Here is a 21,792-nt window from a genome sequence, read left to right as displayed (position 1 = left end):
AATTTAAAATACAATAATCGAACCCATAATTGTTATACCAGATAAATCATCAAGACTTTACAAATATGATAGAGGTTTGAGTCATGACTTTATTTTAGTATTTTTAATATTTCACCAAGTTTGTTATTGCCTATGAAAAAACTCCTACAAGTTTTTTAAAATTACATTTTAGTATACAATTTTTAAAGAATTACATTGTAGCCTATCCTACTCTATCCCAAACACACCTACACTCAGTTTGATTTATTTACAAATTATAACTTGAGATTAAATCAATATTTTATAATGAGATGGATTTGAAGTAAATAAATCATTATTAAATATAAAATTAAATACAAAATAATAAAATTGGCAAAATTACTCTTACTTTAATTCTACCAACAAATTTTACATATTTTTGTAAAAAATATAACTTTAAATCATATAAGTAAGATTAACAATCATATTTATAACTTAAATTAACAAAATAATTAAAATAAAATTGAAAAACATAGTTTATGATCGAAAAATTAAGGGTATTCCATCCACTTCTATCCCGATAAATTTTAAAATTTCAATTTCAATTATTCGAACAAAATAATGAAATACTTATTTACTTGAGTAAGATAAATTTGTTACCATATATTTAAAAAATTTTAATTAAAATTTAGATAAATTTTTTAATGAAAAAGTGTTTGAGATGGTAAGAATAAGGATAAAACAAGTATTAACATAGAATCTTGGCTTTCTCCGAGTAATTCATAAAGAATTGGTTAATACCATCTAATTTTAATAAAATTATATTATTTCAATTAATTTCCCCGTATTAAAAAAATAAAACCTATTAATATTCTTATATGAATACGATGTTATTTATTTTTACCACATCAAATGGAACCCTTTGCACCTTAACAATTAATTAACATAAAACAAGCTATTGATTTTCATTATCAATCATAATCAATAATGAATTCGCTACACTCTTTTTATAGGTTGAGTTTGGCCATTAGTTAAGATCGATTGAGTTTAAAAGGAATAATCAAAATTCAAGCTGAAACTCATACTGTGATTCAGCTTTGGGTTTGTCTTTTAGTTAGTGAAAATACAAATTATTTGTGTTTTAAATACATTATTTTGAATTTTTAAATCCAAAATATATTAAACACATATTTTAATCTTTTTTTTTTTTATGAATTTTTAAAATATGAAAATGTCTCTTGTATTTTAATTAATTATCATAATATTATAACTATATAAAATAAAAAACTCAATTTTTTGTCATCCAAATCCTTAACCTATTCTGATAGTTTTTGGTGATGATTGTATTTTGATTATATAATATGTTATATCAGGTTTAATAGTTAATTAAACACTAAATATTTTAATTGTTAACCAGAAGATTTATAAAAAATATTAAAATTATGATTGAAATTATCGTTTTTTTTAAAATATATTATTAATGATGTGTTATATTAAACTCATATATACATATTTTATATCTTTTTCATATTTAAATTTTTTAACCTTTTTATATAAATATATTTTTTATCATTTATTATATTATATCCATTTAATTTTTATATATTTTTCCCCCATTCCCCTATTTACTAATTTGGATTTGTTTTTGAACTCAATACGCCCTAACTCTTTTTTCATAATTAGATTGCCTTCTCTTATCATTTTTAATAATAGAACAAGCAAATAATTAATCTTTAATTTGGGGGAATTAATTTAAAATTTAAGCTATAACAATAATTTAATTGAATAGACCCCACAACTCAGGCAGCAGACGTGGCAAAATCAAATGCGATGGCCGGAACATTCGGGAGTAGATTATCGAAACTCGCGCGAGGAAAAACCAAAATCCGTGAAACGTCCAACCGTACTCACATGGAGGCAGTACGACGCCGTTGTAAGCAAATTTTTGACAGTAGAGAAAATTCATTGTGGATGTCGTCGCAATGACGCGTCTCTGTGACTGTGACCGACATTCCCTGTGCGCGTCGTGTCACGCATGTCGCCACGTGGTGGCTCGCCGACACCTTACTGTACTATTCCCGTATTGTATCGGAAAGTTATAGAATGTTTTGACGTGCAAGATGTGGCGACACTACGTCACACACACAGTTTACAATTAATTTTTTTAATAAATTTACAAATTTCATCTACAATTGATTTATAATTATATATAAATATATTTTTATATGCAAAAATTCTAATAATAAAATAAACACATAAAGAGACCGTTTAATTTAAGTTGTAAAAAATTATTTTAATAATATATTTTTATTATTTATATTAAAAAATTCTCAAAATAATTTTGATTTTATTTTGATTTAATAAATTTTTAATATTAAAATATTTTTATTTTTAATAAATATAATAAATAATATAAAATATATTTTAAAATAATTACACATAAAAATATTTAAGTAAAATTATATTTTAATATTATTTTATTATCTTTAATCAAATATGATAATTATTTATATTTATATAATTTTATTAAATATAATAATAATTATTAATATCCATTAATATTTTAGATAAATTAAACTAAACTAAACTAAATTAAAGGTGTGAAATGTTTGATTATTCTTATTCTTACTCCCAATTTTGCCGAGAAATTTCCCCGAACTTTTAAGAAGAATAAGATTCCATAGTACGCGTTGAATGGAAGATACGGATATTTCGATAAATGGAAATCCAAATGTTTATCTTTTGACTCCTTTTTCACTTTCCATTTCAATAACGGATTCTCTTAACAGCGTAACGGCTAATTTAGTTGATATTTCCTTCTGTCAATTTTGTGTACTTTGACCAGAAGTCTGACCACAGACTATATATTCTTCTCTTCACCTGGCATATAATACCTTCTGTAAAAGATGTAAAGTATATATTGGCTACCCGAATAGTTTGACTAGAAAATCACGAGATTTTATTTATATAAGAGTATAAATTTAAATTTATTTTAATGATATATTAATATTAAACTCTTAATTTATTTAGTTTAATGATTATAATATCGATTATTAGACTCAAAATTTGTTTTATTCGATGTGATGGTGATTTTGACTTAATGGTTATTTATTTTGATCACTTTATGCACATTTCTTATATATGAATGTTTCGGCCTGCTTTTATTTTACTAAGACACCTTTTGCACTTTTTTAAAGTAAATTATATTTTCATGCTGATTTTTACGAATGTTTTTATTTTCATTACATTAAGAAATGCATGTTTTAAAAAATTTACGTTAACATGTTTTTTTGGATTCGTATTCTCTTTAGAGGGTATATGTCTGAAGATGGGTGTGACACAACAACAAATGGTAGAATTGCTAATATGAAATATGTATTCTAGGTATGTTACCACTATAAGGCCCTGTAGCCATTGGTGTTAATCTTGGTTTACTTTGATTATCCATTGAGAATGTTTCCATTTTCTAAATCACCTAAAACCCACCGATGTCTTTGCTATTGCCAGTTTCGATACTATGAATGTGGCTTCTGCAAAAAATGGAGATAAAAAGGGACATAAGTTGTTATAACATGCAAGAAAAAACCATTCATGGGCCCTTCCAATTGTGTGTCAAAAAAAAGTGCTAGTTCTTTGTTATCGTTGAATTCAACAAGTTCATCATATTCATCAGTGATGTACTTGATGTCTGCCTCAACATATATCAGCGGTTGTCGACAAGTAATTTTTCATGTAGCAATTTCAGTAGCCTTTCCTAGTTCAAATATGAAGTAGGTTTAAACCTTTTGTGTTGTAGGGTTGGTACTTGTAAAAACCATTATTTTCATACGAGTAATATTATATGTATAATTTTTTAATATATAATTTAAGTACACAATTTAAATATACAGATGATATGTTATGATGTGATTTAGTGTTACTTCATCTTTAATTTAAAATCATCCAATCACATAAAAATACATCATCTATGTTTTCAAATTGTGTGTAAAAAATATGTATATATTATGCTTACATTACAGGAATTTAACTTAAAGATTTAATTTTTCTAAATTATAAAGAAATTAAATCATTCGATCAAATTTCTTCAAGTTTAGACAATTTTAGGTATTTGTTGAAATGGTCATCGTAATCATACGAGGAAATATCAAGTTTTAATCAAAAGATGCATCATGTCTAAATTTAGTAAAATTGTGTTCTATCTAAATGGCCTACTGTAGCAAAAGGTAGGTATCGAGCAAATAAAAAACTAGGTAAAAGTTGAAGATGAGCATCTTGTGAAACATACATTGAAGCCATTCGACAAAATTTGGTTGAAGTGTAGGTTTCAATTAAGGCTAGATTTGAAATGAACCAAATCCGAATAGGGTGAAACTTGTTTTCAAATGGGCTTGGTTTGTTTTCAACTTAGACTCACCGAGTAAGGAGAAACACCAATTTGTGTTTAACTCGCTTTGTGATTTAAGAGTTCATGTTTGACTTGCACTTCACTTGGATTCGTGTGAATATGTAAGATTTGGTTTGGGTTCGTACGAGATGTTTGATTCAGTCAAAGCTAAACATATTTGCTTGGCTAACAAAACATAAATTCGGCTCAATTATAAGGCCAAGATTAAATGTCAATTATTTTATAGTGAAAACGATGCAGAAAATCACGAAAAAAGAAATAAGAACATTTATAAACACATCAGAGTTCAAACCGATTGTAGTAGTGTAGCCACATCATGTCCAAATCTCAATCTTCTTAGAACTCTACCTTAAGTACACACACACACATCATGCATATATATAAACATATTGAGAAAGCAAGAAACCAAGAGGGAGAAAGTATATTTAATGATACAAATCTATTTAGATTCAAACTCGAGTTCATTTTTCCTATTACTCTATAACTCATATTTAGGTTTGTATTTGTTTATTTCATGTTCACATTACGACTCGTTCAATCAAAGTTCATTTCGAGTTTAAAAAAATTCGTTTCAAATCTAATTTTAGTTTGAATCAAAACTTCTCTTCAATTTGGAGCCAAAATATGTCAACCTTAAACCCACATACCCATGTAACTCCGAAACCGACCACCTTCAACATATTCACTGAAATACAACCCATTGAAATTCAAGCTAAATCAACTACAACAACAACCAATTATTTGAAAAATAATTTTGTTAATACGTTGCTTAGACATGCTAAGAACTACAGTTTTCAAACAATTTTCAAATACCAAAATTTATCTCCTTTGTCTTTAAATGGTGTAACAAGCCAAAATATCACCAAGTTAGTAAAAAAAAAGGTCCTTTTAGATTTTAAAAAACAAAATCTCTAATTAAAATTTTAGATTTGAAGCATCTGTTTCAATAGGGGTGATTTATTTCTAAATAAACTTTCTATATAATTAGTTTTCTAATTTAAAAATATATACACTTATAATAAGTTAATATTAATAATTATATATCATTATCTAATTATTATTAGTATTTAAAATAATAATAATAAATATTATAAATATTCATAATATCACTTATTATAATATAATAAAATGTGTAATATTTGTTTGATAGAAATAAAAGAAAATAATTAATTAACAGAAAATTTCGTACATAATTAAATATGGGGTAATGCTATTTTGGTGGTGTAATATTATAGGTTTTTGTCATTTAATACTTAAATGGAGGTAACCAACATTTCGTGCCTCCAGAGACCACGTGTTGAGTAGGCCAAGAAGAGGCAGTTAATCACTGAACGTTAACATGCACAAGAACACAGAAGATCATCAGGCAGAAGAAGCCGTTCCGTATATGATGACTAGTTTGACCGCCAGTGTACAAAGTTTTCAGAACCTGACATGTAAACCACGTGGTGCTCGTTCGCCATTGAAAGTAACCGTCCTCGTGAACGGAGAACAAACCTTTCAGCTCACGTGATAAGACATGTCGGTCAGTACACTAATAATTGGAAGGGCGAAGGATTTATTTTTAATAAAGTTTTGATCAGTTTCAAAATCACATATATAAGATTAAGAAAATCAAAAATCTTATTTATAGATTAAATATTATTAAAATTTTTTTGGTTAAAAATAAAAATAAAAATATTATTTTATTAATAATATAAAAATATAAAATTTATTATTTTTTCTTTTTAAAATTTTAAAAACTAACAATTTTATCAATATATTAAGTTTTTTAACTTTAAAAACTCATATTTTTTCCTCAAAAATTTCTTTCTCCACCTCTCTGATCATTATCTCTAATACCAACGGTCTCTTCTTTTTATTCTAAACCGTCAATTGATGCATGAGAAGAAATCTAGAGACATCGACGGTTGAAGATCTCTTCTCCAACAAAGAGATTTGTTTGTCTTTGACAAAATCTTCCCTCACTGGTGTCTCCAAATCTCTTCTAGTGTACCACCCAACGGTTTAGAATAGAGATGAAAGATTATTAGCGTCAGAGATGATGAATAGAAGAGTGAAAAAAAAACCCAAAGTTTGAGAGAAGAAAAAAATATAACTTTTTAAAGTTAAAAAACTTTATGTAAAGATAAAATTATTAATTTTTAAAACTCGAGAAAAAATATAATAAATTTTATATTTTTTAATATTCTTAATAAAATAAAAATTTTATTAATTTAAAAAAAAAATTCCAATAATAATTAATCTATAGATAAGACTTTAGATTTTTTAAACTCTGTATATGTGAAACAATAAAACTATATTTACTCATTTTTTATACATAATTTGTGTACACAGATAAAATGTTATCATGTGATTAGATATTTCTTTATCATATAATGATACATATTTTAAAATCACCTAATTACGTAATAACACATCACTGTATATATAAATTATATATAAAAAATAAGTATACATAGTATTACTCTATGTGAAATTCGAACCCATGGGAAATAGTCCTTTGCCTAAATGGAAAGAAAAATGTTGTCAGTTGCATTTTATTTGAACCCAATATTATATCATCGCCTGACAGAATCCCCAGCATTGATCCTTCCATTCCTCAACGTGATTAAGATCAAGAATTTTGATCTGATACACAATATATCCACAAAATTTTTTTAAAAAATTATTTAAATATATATTTACTTAAATAATTATTTAAATATATATGGCTTTTAGCTGTTTAGATTATATCAATTAAAAAAATAGTTTAGATTAAATTATATGAATTACATTGGAATTGTACAATATCTTGATTCTGACAAATGACAGAAGTGATCGATTTGTCATGTTTGAAAATTTGGATATATAGCCCCCTTTTCCCACTGTCTCAATTTATAAATTCAATGAAATTTTGGAAGCAAAAAGTCCCAACCAAGGCATCCAACTTAATTCCTAAATTTCACCCATATTGTCTGACACCTAAGATTTAACGACGAATGTCAACAGCCTTTTTTTCTCAATTTTCAACTTTCTTCGGCATTTGATGCCAAATTTCCAGTAGATAGACATGCATGGCGTTGAATCAGTCTCAACCATACAGAGGAGCATAATAATTAAGTGAGCTTTCCTAGTTGTGCTCCATATTTTATTCAATTTCACCAGCTCTTCGGCAACAATGTCAACCTATGAACTTTTCTTCAGGCAAATCATTTTTAATTTTTCCAGTAGAAGGTTCTCAAATAAATGCAAGACACTACTGCTAATCAATAAATTTGTACCTGGCTAGGTTAAGGCATCACTGTTGACCTCATGATACCTAAGCAGGATAAGGTACATATCACTCACAAGCCCAAACAGCATACACAAGGCAATCACAGCTTTCAATTGCAGTAATGTGCGGGCTTACCTCAAAAGCCCTCCGCAAGACAAGCAAAGACAAAAGCAGCAAATGATATGAGAATTTTGGTGGATGGGGGGACCATAAACTTAGAAATGGAACCTAAAAGCCTCCATGCATGACAACAAACTAGAACTTGAGGGCTTTTGTATTACCAGCCTTTGCCCATGACTAAACCTCAATATAGTTTCATAAAGTGACAAAGACAAGACAATGTCTGTCAAATGGACCAGAGAGGCTGTGGCCCCTCCAAAAGTAGACCACCTAAAACCTTTCTCTCAGTGCAGAATTTGGTGCATGTCAAGCTGAGTGAGTCTCTTGTCTATTCATACCAACAAATTATAGCAAGACACAAACAGAAAAGAAAGAAAGAGAGCGACAAGCAAAGAATAGAAGAGAGATAGCGGGACAAAAAACAATAAAAGGGCTTACCTATGTCTTGGTGTTTGATTGCGTTTGTGTCAACATATCCCCGGTGAAGATTGTTGCCTTCTAGAAAAAAAATCCTATTCATCATGAATGCATGATTCAACAAATCAACAGTGATAGGGGTCAAACAAGTCCTGTCAACATCAAAATGTTGGATCCTTGAAGCCCAGAAGCATAATTCTGAGATACCTGGTTCATAACTCATAGCAGGTCATTCAATCACGGAGAAGACATTAACAAAAATTCAGTTATTATCAACTAAGATGATGTACAATCAATTATATAATTCTTGATTCATATCAGTTGATAGCTGGCAAAGAAGACATTAAATTTTCGACAAATGATGGTTTTCCTAGCAAAATTAAGACCACAGTTTCCATATGATAGAACATATGACAAGAAATATTCTGTCTCGATTAACAGCTGTTGAACATATTGAGAAAAAAAGTCTCATTTAATTAAATCTGAACTAATCGTACGAATTTTGACCAAGATCTCAATAAAATAAGCAGAAGGCAAAGCATCAATAATTTTGGAAATAGAATAAGTATTGTGACAATGGGACAAACATAAAAACGACAAAATATCCTAAGTTCTTCCCATGATGCAAGCATGACAGTCTCCTCCCGTGGAAGGGTAGTCTGGGATCATTGAAGTTTTCTTCTGATCAGTCCTTTGAAGAAGTCAAAACTGTAGCCAAAAGGAGAAAAATGTTATGAATACTTGCTCTGAGCTATTATTCAAGTTAATGTTGCAAAATGCAACTGACCACAGCATCTAAATTATAACCGCAATGAAATCTTAAATTGCTATATAAAGCTCTATGCAACCATAACATCCAAAAGTAAGATGAAATGCAATTTTAAGAAGCTATAGTATGCTTTATTACAATATCTCTATGGCGAAAACATAACATTCTATCTGGGGGAAGATAACCCTATTGAAAGTAGAGTTAGCATAACATACACAGTAAATATATGGGTACATTTTGGAATAAAAATCAACCAAAAATAAAAGAAAATCTCCCTTCCCTCATCCATTGGAACTCCTGTTCCTATATTCTCTGTGGCTAACAAAGAGATTTGCGAGATCTGATAAAGAAGAGAAAGCTGAAACAACAGATATTCTTAAAAGAAGGAATTCTAAAGGAATTGGGAAATCAAAAGCAGATTTCCAAATCTTCAGAAGGCCAAAAAATAAAAATAGTTTATTAACTCCACAGAAGCAAGAGATAAAGCAGTCAAGTGAACATAACCAAAATAATATGCCTGACTCTGTAGTTTAGATTAAAGGCCAAATACAAGCTTACTAGATATGTTCTCGAAAGAGACAAAAATCTGATACAAGAGCTCAACGAATTTAAAATCATCTATAGAACACTCTGATATACCTGTGTTTTATAGAACTAACCAATCCACACGTATTTTTTAACCATTCATTAGCTAGTAATAGACATAATCCACATACAGATAGAACACTACAAACTAAAAAAATGACTGTTCTGCAATTTACTTCTCTACTTCTAAGCTTAAGCTAGAAAAGAGTTAACTGCCTACACCCTCTGATAGTCGTTTTACATCAATTTTGCAGGCCAACAAATATGTTCCCAACAACCATATATCCACATCCACAATTATAAGCACGCACAAATTCACAATTTTTTTTTCCTGCATACTGTAGATGTATGTCAGGATTGTCACAATTATGCCAATATCATTACACTAAGTGTTTTCCTAATTGTTTCTTTGCAAGGATCTGGCCTCAGTGTGAGAAAGGAGTACAAATTTTTCTGGCAGTAGATGTGTGGTTGATGAGAAAATTGAAGATCTAGCTTCATCCTGTTCATGATAGCCTATTTTCTCTATTTTTTAATTTAAAAATGATACATTGAGACAGTCTAGCATATTTTCTTCATGGTGAAAATAAACAGTGTGTAATTTATTTGTACAATCTACCTATTTCCATCAGGATGAAGCTCACAAATTTGATGGTCGTCACCAATTGCTAACAAATATCCTGATGATGTCAATCCCTGCAAATAGAATCCAATAGTGAAAAACAGAGTAGTTTAAGCTGTAGCTCTGGAGCATCATGCTACTTCTACTCATCACAGACATTGGTATTGAACATCAATAAAAATCAGAATCATATATCTTCTAACTTGCGACTGGATCAAATCTCCTTAGGTGAAGGATTTGCATGTATTTTCGTCTACATCCTTACCTCTACCCCCCCCTCAAATGCAAAGCAAACACATCAATCAAACCCTGCTGTAAGCAGGATTTGGTCCCAATATAAGTGTTCTTACCAACTAACCAGAAACACAAATCATTGAGACATGCATGCATGCATATCAAAATTTGCATGACGGAACTTATCATGAATTCCTTGACTCTGACATACCTGGATAGTCACAACACTTTCAACTACTTGGTCCTCATTCTTATCCTGTACAATAACTCTCTGCCCACTGCACAAGCAAAAGAATTACCACTGGAACAGAGCATTGTCATGTAGGTATGCATAAGATGATAAATGTATCATGCACACTAAAATTTGGTTATTTTGAAAATAAAACAAGCTCAAGCTCACTTGTGTTTAGCATGCAGAATCCTTTAAATTTTTTAATACTAGTCGATCATGATACATAGAAGCAGATATTTACATTAGATCACAGTTCAATGGCAATAACTTATACTGCCATGCTCTTTAACAGTGTACACAGCTGCACTAGAATCTAGATGTTAGATTTGACATTTATCATGTCGTGGAGCAATAAATTTGCCAAAAAAAAAATTGACCTCATTTAATTATGTGCAAGAGCAATGGGTGAATTCAAGAAGCGGGAAAAGTTTCAAGTATACATCAAGGAAAGTTACAGGAATATCAAATAAAAAAAAAAAAACAAAAGGGGATGCAGTGAGAATTGTGCCCAAGATTCAAAAACAAGGTAAAGCCTCAATATTCAACAATAATAAGTGGATAAAAAGCATTCTCATGGTCAAGAGGCTTCTTAAGTTGTTACAAGTACAGACAAATTTATTTTTGGAGTACATAGAATGAAACTGCAAACTAAAAAAAAAGTAACAAAAATTTCCATGTCACCTGTGTAGCCAAGTTTTATAGTATAGCTCCTCAAGAGTTTGAAATCCTGCAAACCATGCAGCAAAGAACTAGCTCTATTATCATTCAAATTACATTTTCAAGATGAATATGTCATCACTTAAACATTTATTTACCTTGATTTATGAAAAGATCATAAAAGGTCTCAAATTTATCAAAAAAGGCTGAAAGAATATCTTCTTTTCTGTACTGGTAAGCGGAATCACAGAACTTTCTTAGAACTGCATTCAAGCATGTTGTTGGCTCGTCATTACTTACATTCAAACCTACACCTGCAAGAACGAGAGGATAGATTAAATCTATCATGCATATATATTTGGATTAGAAATTTTAGAATAGGTAATAAGCTGCAACTCCAAATCATGAAGGTGAAGAAAGCAGCAAGAAGAACACATTTAGCCAGAAACTAACACAGATTTCAAATGCATCTGCTTCATCATCATCCAAAGGCAAATCATATTACCATCAAACAAAGTCTAATTACCAGCACTGATATTGAACTTCTTCAATTTATATGTTGATGTGCACAATATGCCTCCAACTTTTAGGCCATTTAAATACAGATCATTTGGCCATTTTATTTTAACATCAATGTATGGTAATCCCTGAAATAAACAATATTCCAAAAACAATTTTATCAGTGCCCAGCACTTCAGAAAACTCATATAAAGAATTAAGCAGTACAATCATATATGATGTGAAAGGTCCAAGAAGAAAGGCACAAAGAAGAAGTAAGCAAAATTTTGCAGATCACAAAATTTGATAATTTCCATAGCTCAATTCTGGCTTCAAACATGTTAAAAGTCTTCTGAAAATGATATCTTTTAACCAGGCCAGATACTAAAGATTTTGCAGTTGCATAGTAGTTTCACGTTTTGATTTTTAAGTATGGTACTTAAAGATTGAGTGCTTTAAGTAAGGCAATCTTTCCTTTAAGCTTGTTCCCTTCATATGCCTGACAAAGTAAGTTAAATGTATGAGCCACTAAAATGTCACTTCCAGTGCAACATGCTTTCATAGATTCAATTTATTCTGATTGACAACACAATTTTTGTTTTTTGCAGTCTACTGTATCAAAACGAATAGCAAAAGCTTACTTGGTTAAATTTGAAAATTACTTTGTAATAGATGAAGCTTCAATGAAGAACATATGTTCTCCGATCATCCAATGTAAAAATCACTTTTTGAAACAGCATAAAGAATGTTTTGACCAATCACAAACACATTTACTGTTATACACTTCTACTTGCTTTTTACAAAGTTGAACTTACATAGCTTGCTTAAGTTAAGATCTCTCTAATTATTCTTGTAATTAATACAAACAGAAATTCAACAACCAGCAGCTTACAAAATTCTGACGAAGTAGATCCTCTTACTCTGTTATCCTTTTTTCTACATACACAACAGAAACAATGCATACACTTACATGTTTGCCACATATATCTTTTATAGCCTCAGTCATAGCAAGAGACACCACATACTGTAACAAAGGTACAATTTTTCCATCCTCCATTTGTATGGTAAAAGAAAACATAAGGCAACCCTTTGGAGATTCCCACACATTCTTTGATCGACCTACATGATTAAATATCAAAATATCAGACAACAATTCAACTTCCTTTTCCTTTTTTGTTTATTAAATGTTACAACTCTAATTTAATTCTTTTATATGGAAAATTTATTGAACATTTCCATACTATCATGTCAGTCATTGGATTAACTGATACTTTTTAAGATATTATCATGTAGTAAGTGACAAATTTGGCCTACACATACTGGCTAGTCTTAAAGATTATCTTCAAGATTGTGCAACCACTTGAATGCCTATCTAATAAAACCATATCATTGTACTACATAAATTAATCTTTCCTTCATCTATTCTAACAGCATCAAGTTCGGACGTTTCAAAATTAACACTTACTTAAGAGGAGTTCATTAAATAAAGCGAATGAATGTTGCAATATGCTAGTTGAATGCCTCATTCATACCTCGCCCTTTAAACTGAACATCAGAAACACAAACCGAACCAACTGGAAGCTCCCCGAAGTTGCTGTCAAAAACTAAAAGAGAATTCAATATTTGATAAAATATAACCAAAAAAATCAGGAATTAATGCATAACTGAATAAAAAGTCACTTACTGAGAAACAATGTCGTGCGTAGAAGACACCCGCGGAGACCAGATCAGGAATCGACCAAACTGATTGGTGGAAAGAGAGTTCATGTAAAGTTTAACATCGAAAGACTCTTCTTCAACAGATTTACCAATTTCTGATTGCAAAATTATGGAAAATTCACTATTATCAGGGAGTTTAAGCGTGTTATTGGCCTTCAATGACTCAGCAACTTCACTCTCAGCCAACGATTTTCCACATAGAACCAACGTGCCAGAGGAATTACCATCCATCGCTAAGCAAAACAAACAAGAACCAAAAAATAAAACTTGCTCTCAATTTAAATTGAATTCATTAATACAACATCGATTCCAAACCTGCTGGTAGAGACAGACGAGAAGCCTTAATATGCGCAAACACGACAAGTCGTACGGAGTGAAAAGATGAGGAGACTAGTAGAGAGAAGAAACGCAAGCAATTCGCAGATGGCGGCTTTAAGACGGACAAAACCATGCGACTTAAATTACAAACAGCAGTAAATTTGTAATTCTCACAAACGCCTTGGAAGCCGTTGATCTCATTTAGCCTAACACGTCATCAAGTGGGACCGCGCTTTTGATCTCAATTTTCAATGATCTAGCGGATGTGATTGTAACAAGGGTAATGCACATGTGACACTAGCAAGTATGTATAAATGATCATTCGCTCATCAAACGCGCTCGCATTTTTTAGCGGAAAAAAAAGTTTCAGAGCTTACTAGGGTGTTGTGTTGAGCATCCATGGAGCAATTACAGAGCGCTCTTCAAGACACTGACTTCATTGTTATCAATTCACCTGGAAAAGACCGTGGCTCATATCTTTTGCTTGGACTGCAACACTATACCTGTGGAAAACTTGACTGGTGTGTGATTTTAATTTTATTTGTTAGCTTCTATTTCATATAATGGTCTCTTAATTTTTGCAATTTAGGAAATTTTCTGTACCAAAATTGGTTTTTTTCCCTTGAAAAATGCACTGTTGACTTGTATATTTAGTACTATAGAAATTCTTTCTCTCGTGAACCATTTAAAAGTATGACCTCGCCCAGGCAAAGGAAGGGCAAGCACAAGATACACGTCTGTAATTCAGGCAAATTCTCTGTTCAACCATCACAACTGCAGCTTTCTTGCATCGAGCATGTGGCAGAGCTTGTTTACAAGGATTAGATATTGCAGGTTGCTAGTTGTTGAGTGTCCTTATGTAACTTCTAAAATCATACTAAGAGTTAAAAGCACATCTGAAATAATTCTACTTATGCCAAAGGACTATTTTCTACCCAAATTTAGGTTCATTCTAACAGTTACCCCTGAATAGTTTAGAAAATCAAAATTCTCATCTATTTGTTTAAAATCTTAGTTATGGATAGAAGTAAAATTATTATTTAGTAAAAAATTTTAAAAAACTAAAATTTTATTACTTTAACCCCCTCAATTTAAAAATCTCACAATTACCCTCACTTGAAGTTTGAAAAATTAATATTTTCCCTCTAGGGTTTACAAACCGTCACCGGAGATAATCGTCTCCTCCCATATTGGCTCTCCCTCTTGACTTAAATCTTCTTACTGATCACATCCCAACCACCAGCGAAACATATTTCCTCCGATGAAGACAAAATCATCTTTGTCGGAATGTCTTCATCTCGGATGAAGATAATTTCATCTTCGTCTAAGACAAAGACGACCATTGAAGGTCTCAAACGAAGATAACATGACAATTTGAGACCTCTAACGATAGTCGTCATTCGAGACAAAAACAATTTGAAGAATACGATTTCATCTTCATCAGAGGAAATAACTTTCATCGGTGGTTGAAATGTGATCGACAGGGAAAATTAAACCGGGAGGGAAAGCCAATGCAATCAGAGACGGTAAAGTTTGCAATCTTCGACGATGATTTACAAACCTTAGGGAAAAATATTAATGTTTCAAACTTCAGGTGAGGGAAATTATGAGATTTTTGAATTGTGAGGGATAAAAATAATAAAACTTTAATTTTTTTTGTTAAATAATGGTTTTACCTTTAATCCTAACTAAGATTTTTAACGAATGAGTAAAACTTCTGGCTTTTTAAACCTCATAAGTATAACTTTGAGAACACATCAAACTTGGGTGAAAAATAGTCCTTTGACCTTATACTTATTACATAGGTATGGAACAAAACGCGAATGATCAGGCGGGAGACAATCCTTCTAGCCTGAAAAATGACTTAGCCTGACTAAAACAATCTAAACAATTAATTTACACTCTTGTCCCTGTCCAATATCTTCATTCATATGATAAACGTTTCTGGAGCTCAACGCAAAGCTTTGACATTTGAGAAAGCAACTTACATTGTTGGTCTCTTGATGTTGATAACTGAGATTTAAGTAGTTGACTAAGCTGCCGGCATAACATCGAAGCTTCCCAGTCACCGGCACAAGATTCGGCTAGAAGTTGAAGCAGCTTACAGATTTGGTGTTGAGATGGCGATGTTTGGGATGGGATTGGGGGAACAAGGAAAGGATGTTGAAGTAGCTGAGGAATCCTCCACCTTTCATGGCGGTCCCAGGCAAGACACTTCTTCATAAGATGAAGAAGCCATGGATTGGAAACTGGTTCATATGTTATTTCATGTTTAGGATCTGTGATGACTTTAAACTTGGTCCAGAAGGTTTTATAATCCGAAAAGGGTGTCCTCCCATACACCATTTGGTAAAGGATGCAACCAAGAGACCATATATCTGATGGCCGGCCACATTTTATCACGTTTCCATTGGAGTCACTTTCATTGCACATGAATGCTTCAGGTGACATGTAGCTCAGGGTACCCACCTGCAGAAATCAAATTCAATTTAACTGAGCAACTGCATCAAACCCAATGATGTTGACTACTCTCTGGATCAACTGGTGACTGATCATAATCAAAACTATGCATTTAAGTTTATAAACACACTTTATGTATGTTATAATGTGAGATCATTTTAAATTAAAGATAAAATAACAGTTAATCACGTGATAACATGTATAAATATATATTTATTTGTGTATTTAAAATGAATATACATAATATTTCTCGATCATAAACAGAATGGCACATTTTAATCATAAACAACAAATAGATTCAATATTAACCCTAAAACTTTTGAGACATATGCACACCATGATGACAGTACTAGGAAACATGCAATAAATTGCCTGACTTTTGCCATAATACGAACAAGAAGTCACCTTTGTTAATACAAACTAAAGACAGTGTAGAGGCAGTTAGGATTGGATTGGAGTTAAATCAAACTTGAGTTCGGCTACAATGTCAAACCAATGGTAGCTTTGAGTTCGATTTAGTACTGTAGTCGAACAAAAAATGATTAAAACGATATTATTTTAATATGTATAGGTCTAAATAATGTTATTTTAATCAATTTATATAAATTTTTTCAAGTTCGCTAGCTTGACAAATCAAATACCTTCAAACTCGAACTCAAAAATATTTAACTCTAAAACTTAAAACTCAAGTTTGAGTTCATTTGAAACAGACTCGTTTTCAAACTTAAATAAAATTGGGTCAAATCTAGCTCTAAAGCATTATTCTAGTTGACAACATCCATCAATCAATAGTGCAGCAAAAAATTAATAAAATTTGCATCATGTTTCCAGTGAAAATCTAAAAGATATTAATAAAAAAATAAACAAGGGCCATGAGTAAGGATCACCTGTGAATCCCTTTGGATGTTTGTCGTATCACTATTGATGGCTTTCGCAATACCAAAATCAATAAGCTTCAAAAAACCTTTGACAAGAAGGAAATTCGCTGGCTTCAAATCAGAGTGCACAATGCGTTCCTCATGAATGGTGTTCACAGCTTCAAGTATTTGCTGCAGAATGTTTCAACAAAATAATGTCAACCTGTGTTTCTGAATGGTGAAATTCAAGGCCAAGATCAACAAATCATCAAATGACCACATTATAAAAAATTAACAGCTTATTTAGATGTTGAATAACTAGAAATTACAACCCGAGATATAGTTTAGCCTGAGGACCTGCCAGTAAAATCGAAGCCAGTTCTCATCTATGGTCTGATTGGAGCCATCCATTTCCTTCCATTTCTGGGAGAGCATATGAGCCAAATCAATTTCCCCATACTCTAGTACCATGTATATATATTCATCATCCTTGACTCTGCCATCTTTGTTGCTCATGGAGCCATTCAAGACTTCTTGAAGCAATGATTTATCTGTCACCTAATACCAAGAGAGAACATTGGATACCGATCAACAATATATATATATATATATATATATATATATATATATATATATATATATATATATATATATTACTGAAGTCCATATCCCAAGAGCTAAGCGTTGAAAAACATTTAACTCAGATAAAATATAACATCAACTAATTTAGAAAATGATGATTTTTTTTGCTAAAATAGTCTTTTATCTTATTTATAGGTTTGTTATTTCAAAGTCTGTATGTTACTACCATTAACAAGTATGCGTCTTCCATGGAAAATATCAAAAGCATTAAAGGATGTCAATCAAAATGACATATTTAAACAAAAATCCCATTTAACACATAAGGATATCATACCATATGAAATCTTCATAAATAGCATCAATCAACTCTAAATCCCACTCTAAGATAAGAGCAAGGAGTCCAATTATCAAATTTTGAAACAGAATCAATACCAATAATGGACGTTGAGGGTCAAAATCCAAAAACTTATTATATTTAGAATAATTTAACTTTTTGTAATTCATTTACAATTACCACAAATGGACATACATTTTGATTACAATTTTTTGGTTTCAAAGTGAGTACCTCATAGTCTATTAGCTGTATAATATTGTTCTTTCCCCTCAACTTGTTTAAATACTCAATTTCCTGACAAAACCCATATGCGGTAGCATAATCACGACCTTTAAGCTTGATTCTCTTAAGTGCATAGATTGTACAGTCTGATGAAATGACTTTGTGAACCTCACTGCTTCCTCCACAACCTATCTTACCAAGCCTTTGATAGAGCTTTCCATTGACTTTAAAGAACAAGTCAAGGTCATAATTCCGTTTACGAGGTGCAGACACTCCTTTACCGCTAGCAGGCTTTTCTTGCTTTTCAGGTTTAAATGTCTCTAAATTCACATCAGATGATGAGCATTTGGAGAATGCAGCCTGAGATTTTACATCAGTAACATGGCCTGCAAGTTGACCCCCTTCTGTTGACTTATCAACATGCAGAGAAGAATCCTTTGGTATACAACTTTCCTTTATCACATTGCCTTGTTGCTCCTTCGAAAATTGATGTTCCTGAACTTCAACTCTGGTGTCAATTACAGAGGTAGAAACCTGGGCACTGGTTGCCGTCTGATCAACTTGAATTCTATTGATATCTTTATGTGAAGGACATGAAGGATGCATCATATCTCCTTGATTTACTGGCTCAGAATTCATACTGCAATCTCCCCGAGGTTCTCCAGCGCCATGAGCATTGCCACCTTGATAACGAGAGCAATAGGCTGTTGAATTCAGCATGGGTGCTGAAGTAGAATGGATTGATGTTGAGGTGGCACTTGATGAGCCTACAACAGAAAATTGAGTAGCAGGCTGACTTAGAAAGTTTCTAAATTGGTGAAGCTGATCCTGGATAACCGTTGTTCTCGTTGCCACTGAAGAAGAAATTCCACCATCAGGCTTCAAACTTGTATCAGATTCTGTGTTCCGAAAGTTCTGGTACTTGGAATCATTATTCACAACAGTTGATGCTTCTACTCGATTTCTTCCATCCCATCCCATTTCTGTCAATGCAAGGGAAACTCATATGAGATGATAAATTCTCCAGTCTAGTGGCCATTTGATCATTTGCCCCTGCATGTTGAAAAAAGGCAATATATATTGCAGAGCACAGTAACAAGCTAAACAACTATACATAACAGCTAAAATTCAAAAAATATCACAGAGAAAGCTGCCAAAGTTTACACTGAATCACATCAAATGAATTCATAAAATAACTATACATGATTCGAGATAAAGGAAACGGAAAAATTACCCTGGCAACTGGCATTTTTTCCAACTGAAAACTGAACTTCTCTCTGACCTTCATCATGTTGAGACACTTTACAGGATGGATGAATTTCTTTACAACCTGTAACAGCTTCAGGACAACCTCTCTGTGCATCAAATAGGTTAAAGTTTTCATCAAACGTATTGGTGATAGTGACAGAAAATGAAGGTGGTGTAATAGATGCACATTCTTGAGTTTCCTCAACAGAAGCTGCTGCAGCTGCATTCTTTGCCTTCACAATTGAATCCTTCATGGCATGATCCTGACTGAATCGAACCACATCTTGGATTTTCTTTGTGTCTACACAAGGACCCACATTTGAACCCAAGTTTCTTGATGCTTCGCGTTTAGGAACTAAACCACGCTTAGGCATTATACTATTTGACTGCATTGTACCTTGAAATTCCCCACAATAAACACAATTAAAAAATTAGGGAATGGCCAATCCTCAAATTCAACATTAGCTTGCAAATATCATCTAACTGGTTTGCAGGCTACTGTAATTTCAATTTTTACTTCAAAATGGAGCTTTGGTTTCCGATGGTTCATCTACTCTTGTCAAACCAACAACTCTGTGAAACAGATTGAATTAGAATAATTCGACGGTCCACAGTTTGTGTCAAATACTTAAGTTGCAACAAGTTAAAGCTAGCCTAATTTATATGAATAGTTTTATTTCAAGTAAGACCAATATAACATTATCTACTAACTTGCAAATAAACTCTTATAGTATACATAGCACTCTTAACTAGTCATATACATCAGACAAAGAAAGCCCAAATTTTTAACTTTTGATTTAAACAAATATAAAATTGGAATATCCTAACTTAAAAAAAAAAAAAAAACTAATTAAATATTTCTGAGCAGGAAATATCAAATATATAATCCGATTAACAAATAGAAGAGGAGTATACCTAGAGGACGGTGACGCTTGAAGGCGGCTTGAACATGCCGGAGGAAGTCCGGCGGACTGGATGATGAAGAGAATGAAGACGATGTCGTCTCCAAGTTTGTTATTGGACGGACCAGACTTTTGGATGCGAGTGGCGGCGGGACCGGCAGATTAGCCTCCCTGTCCATGTCTGGATAGAAAGAAATGACAGTCAGAGATTCAATTGGCGGAGATGAAGTCTTGTTGACGCAGAAGGACTTGAGTGAGTAGGAGTGAGAAAGGAAGTGACAGTAGACAGCCATTACCAAGATGGCAAGGAGTGAGAAATTTTGAAGTTTGAATGGCTTATTGGCGCTATTCATGGTCGCAACGGGGCCTTGTTCAGGCCCTTGGGCTAGACTAGTGGGTTCGATGTATAAGCTTGGGCCAGAAACAAAGGGTAGCTGCTAACGTTTCACAATCAAAATTAGAGTTATCCTTTTAACATAATTATAGAATTAAAATCATTAGTGGGTTAAATTATTAAAAAATTATTCTAATAATTTATTTTTTATTATTAATATTATTTTATTTAATTAATTTTAACAATAAAATATTTTAATAATTTTGTATTATTTGTGATGGTATGATATGTAATATTAAGAGAAATTTGATCACCACTTTTTTAATAGGTATTAAAAAATTATTAAGATATTTTTTTATTTTGTTACAATCCTATCTTGATTTATTTATTTTTTAGGATAATAAAAATATTTAAGTAAAATATATTTTAACATTATTTTATTATATCCAATAAATATAATAATTATTTATTAGTAATAAAAAATTATCCAAACCAAACCCATTTAGATCTATATTAAAAATCATAATTGTAATTTTCTCTCTAAAGATCATTGTGCATAGCATAAATGAGCATGATAATTAGGGCTAGATTCGAACTGAGTCAAACTCGAGCTCGAGACTCAGTTTACATATAGCTAAGCTCGAGCTCGTGAAAGTCAAGTTCGAATTCAATTCGAATTCAGTTTGACTCATTTTTCCTTATTAAAACGATTTCGTTTTAATACATATTGATCAAAATGACGTCGTCTTGTATCAAAATTTTTAATTGAAAATTTTGATGAGTAACTTGAGTTCAAGCTCAACTGAGCTCGTATAGAGCTAACTCATTTTAAGCTTGTGTTTAAGCTCGAATGGGTTTAATTTGAGTCCAACCTAAATGACAGTGAATTAAATCACTTTAATTATCCAAAACACCGTACAAATGCGATGAAATAGCTATCATCTCATCACTCTTAATTTCATTGTAATTGCAGGTTAAGTATAACTGAAGAGGCCTTATTCTTACATGAGATTTTAGTTATTCAAATCTCTTAGGCTAACTCAAACCTCCCAATTAAAGGCCC

The 21,792-nt window shown here is 31.7% G+C and overlaps 1 protein-coding gene and 1 pseudogene across 1 annotated transcript; both read right to left on the bottom strand.

Moving 5' to 3' along the window:
- Positions 1-8,609: 8,609 nt before the first annotated feature.
- LOC123203292 (biotin--protein ligase 2-like) lies at positions 8,610-13,954 on the bottom strand. Its single transcript, XM_044619609.1, has 10 exons — positions 13,788-13,954; positions 13,438-13,705; positions 13,286-13,347; positions 12,724-12,872; positions 11,782-11,902; positions 11,414-11,569; positions 11,280-11,325; positions 10,578-10,644; positions 10,130-10,206; positions 8,610-8,864 (listed from the first exon to the last, which is right to left on the bottom strand). Exons 1-10 carry the CDS (start codon positions 13,921-13,923, stop codon positions 8,822-8,824), a joined length of 1,125 nt encoding a protein of 374 aa, XP_044475544.1. The 5' UTR covers positions 13,924-13,954; the 3' UTR covers positions 8,610-8,821.
- A 1,604-nt stretch (positions 13,955-15,558) lies between these two features.
- Positions 15,559-20,689, bottom strand: LOC123203291 (annotated as a pseudogene).
- Between the last annotated feature and the right edge of the window lie 1,103 nt (positions 20,690-21,792).

Source organism: Mangifera indica, chromosome 19, assembly GCF_011075055.1.
Source record: "Mangifera indica cultivar Alphonso chromosome 19, CATAS_Mindica_2.1, whole genome shotgun sequence".
In the NCBI taxonomy this organism is placed as follows: domain Eukaryota; kingdom Viridiplantae; phylum Streptophyta; class Magnoliopsida; order Sapindales; family Anacardiaceae; genus Mangifera; species Mangifera indica.
Note: the sequence above shows the minus strand (reverse complement) of the source record. Positions and strands in the feature narration are given on the sequence as shown.

What these genes read in the sequence shown, in the direction of transcription:
- LOC123203292 (XM_044619609.1), bottom strand. Translation starts at nt 13,923, where the DNA reads ATGGTTTTGTCCGTCTTAAAGCCGCCATCTGCGAATTGCTTGCGTTTC. An exon ending in TCGTCTGTCTCTACCAGCAG is followed by an intron (nt 13,706 to 13,787) that starts GTTTGGAATCGA and finishes TGTTTTGCTTAG; the next exon opens with CGATGGATGGTAATTCCTCT. An exon ending in TGATCTTTTCATAAATCAAG is followed by an intron (nt 11,326 to 11,413) that starts GTAAATAAATGT and finishes CATGGTTTGCAG; the next exon opens with GATTTCAAACTCTTGAGGAG.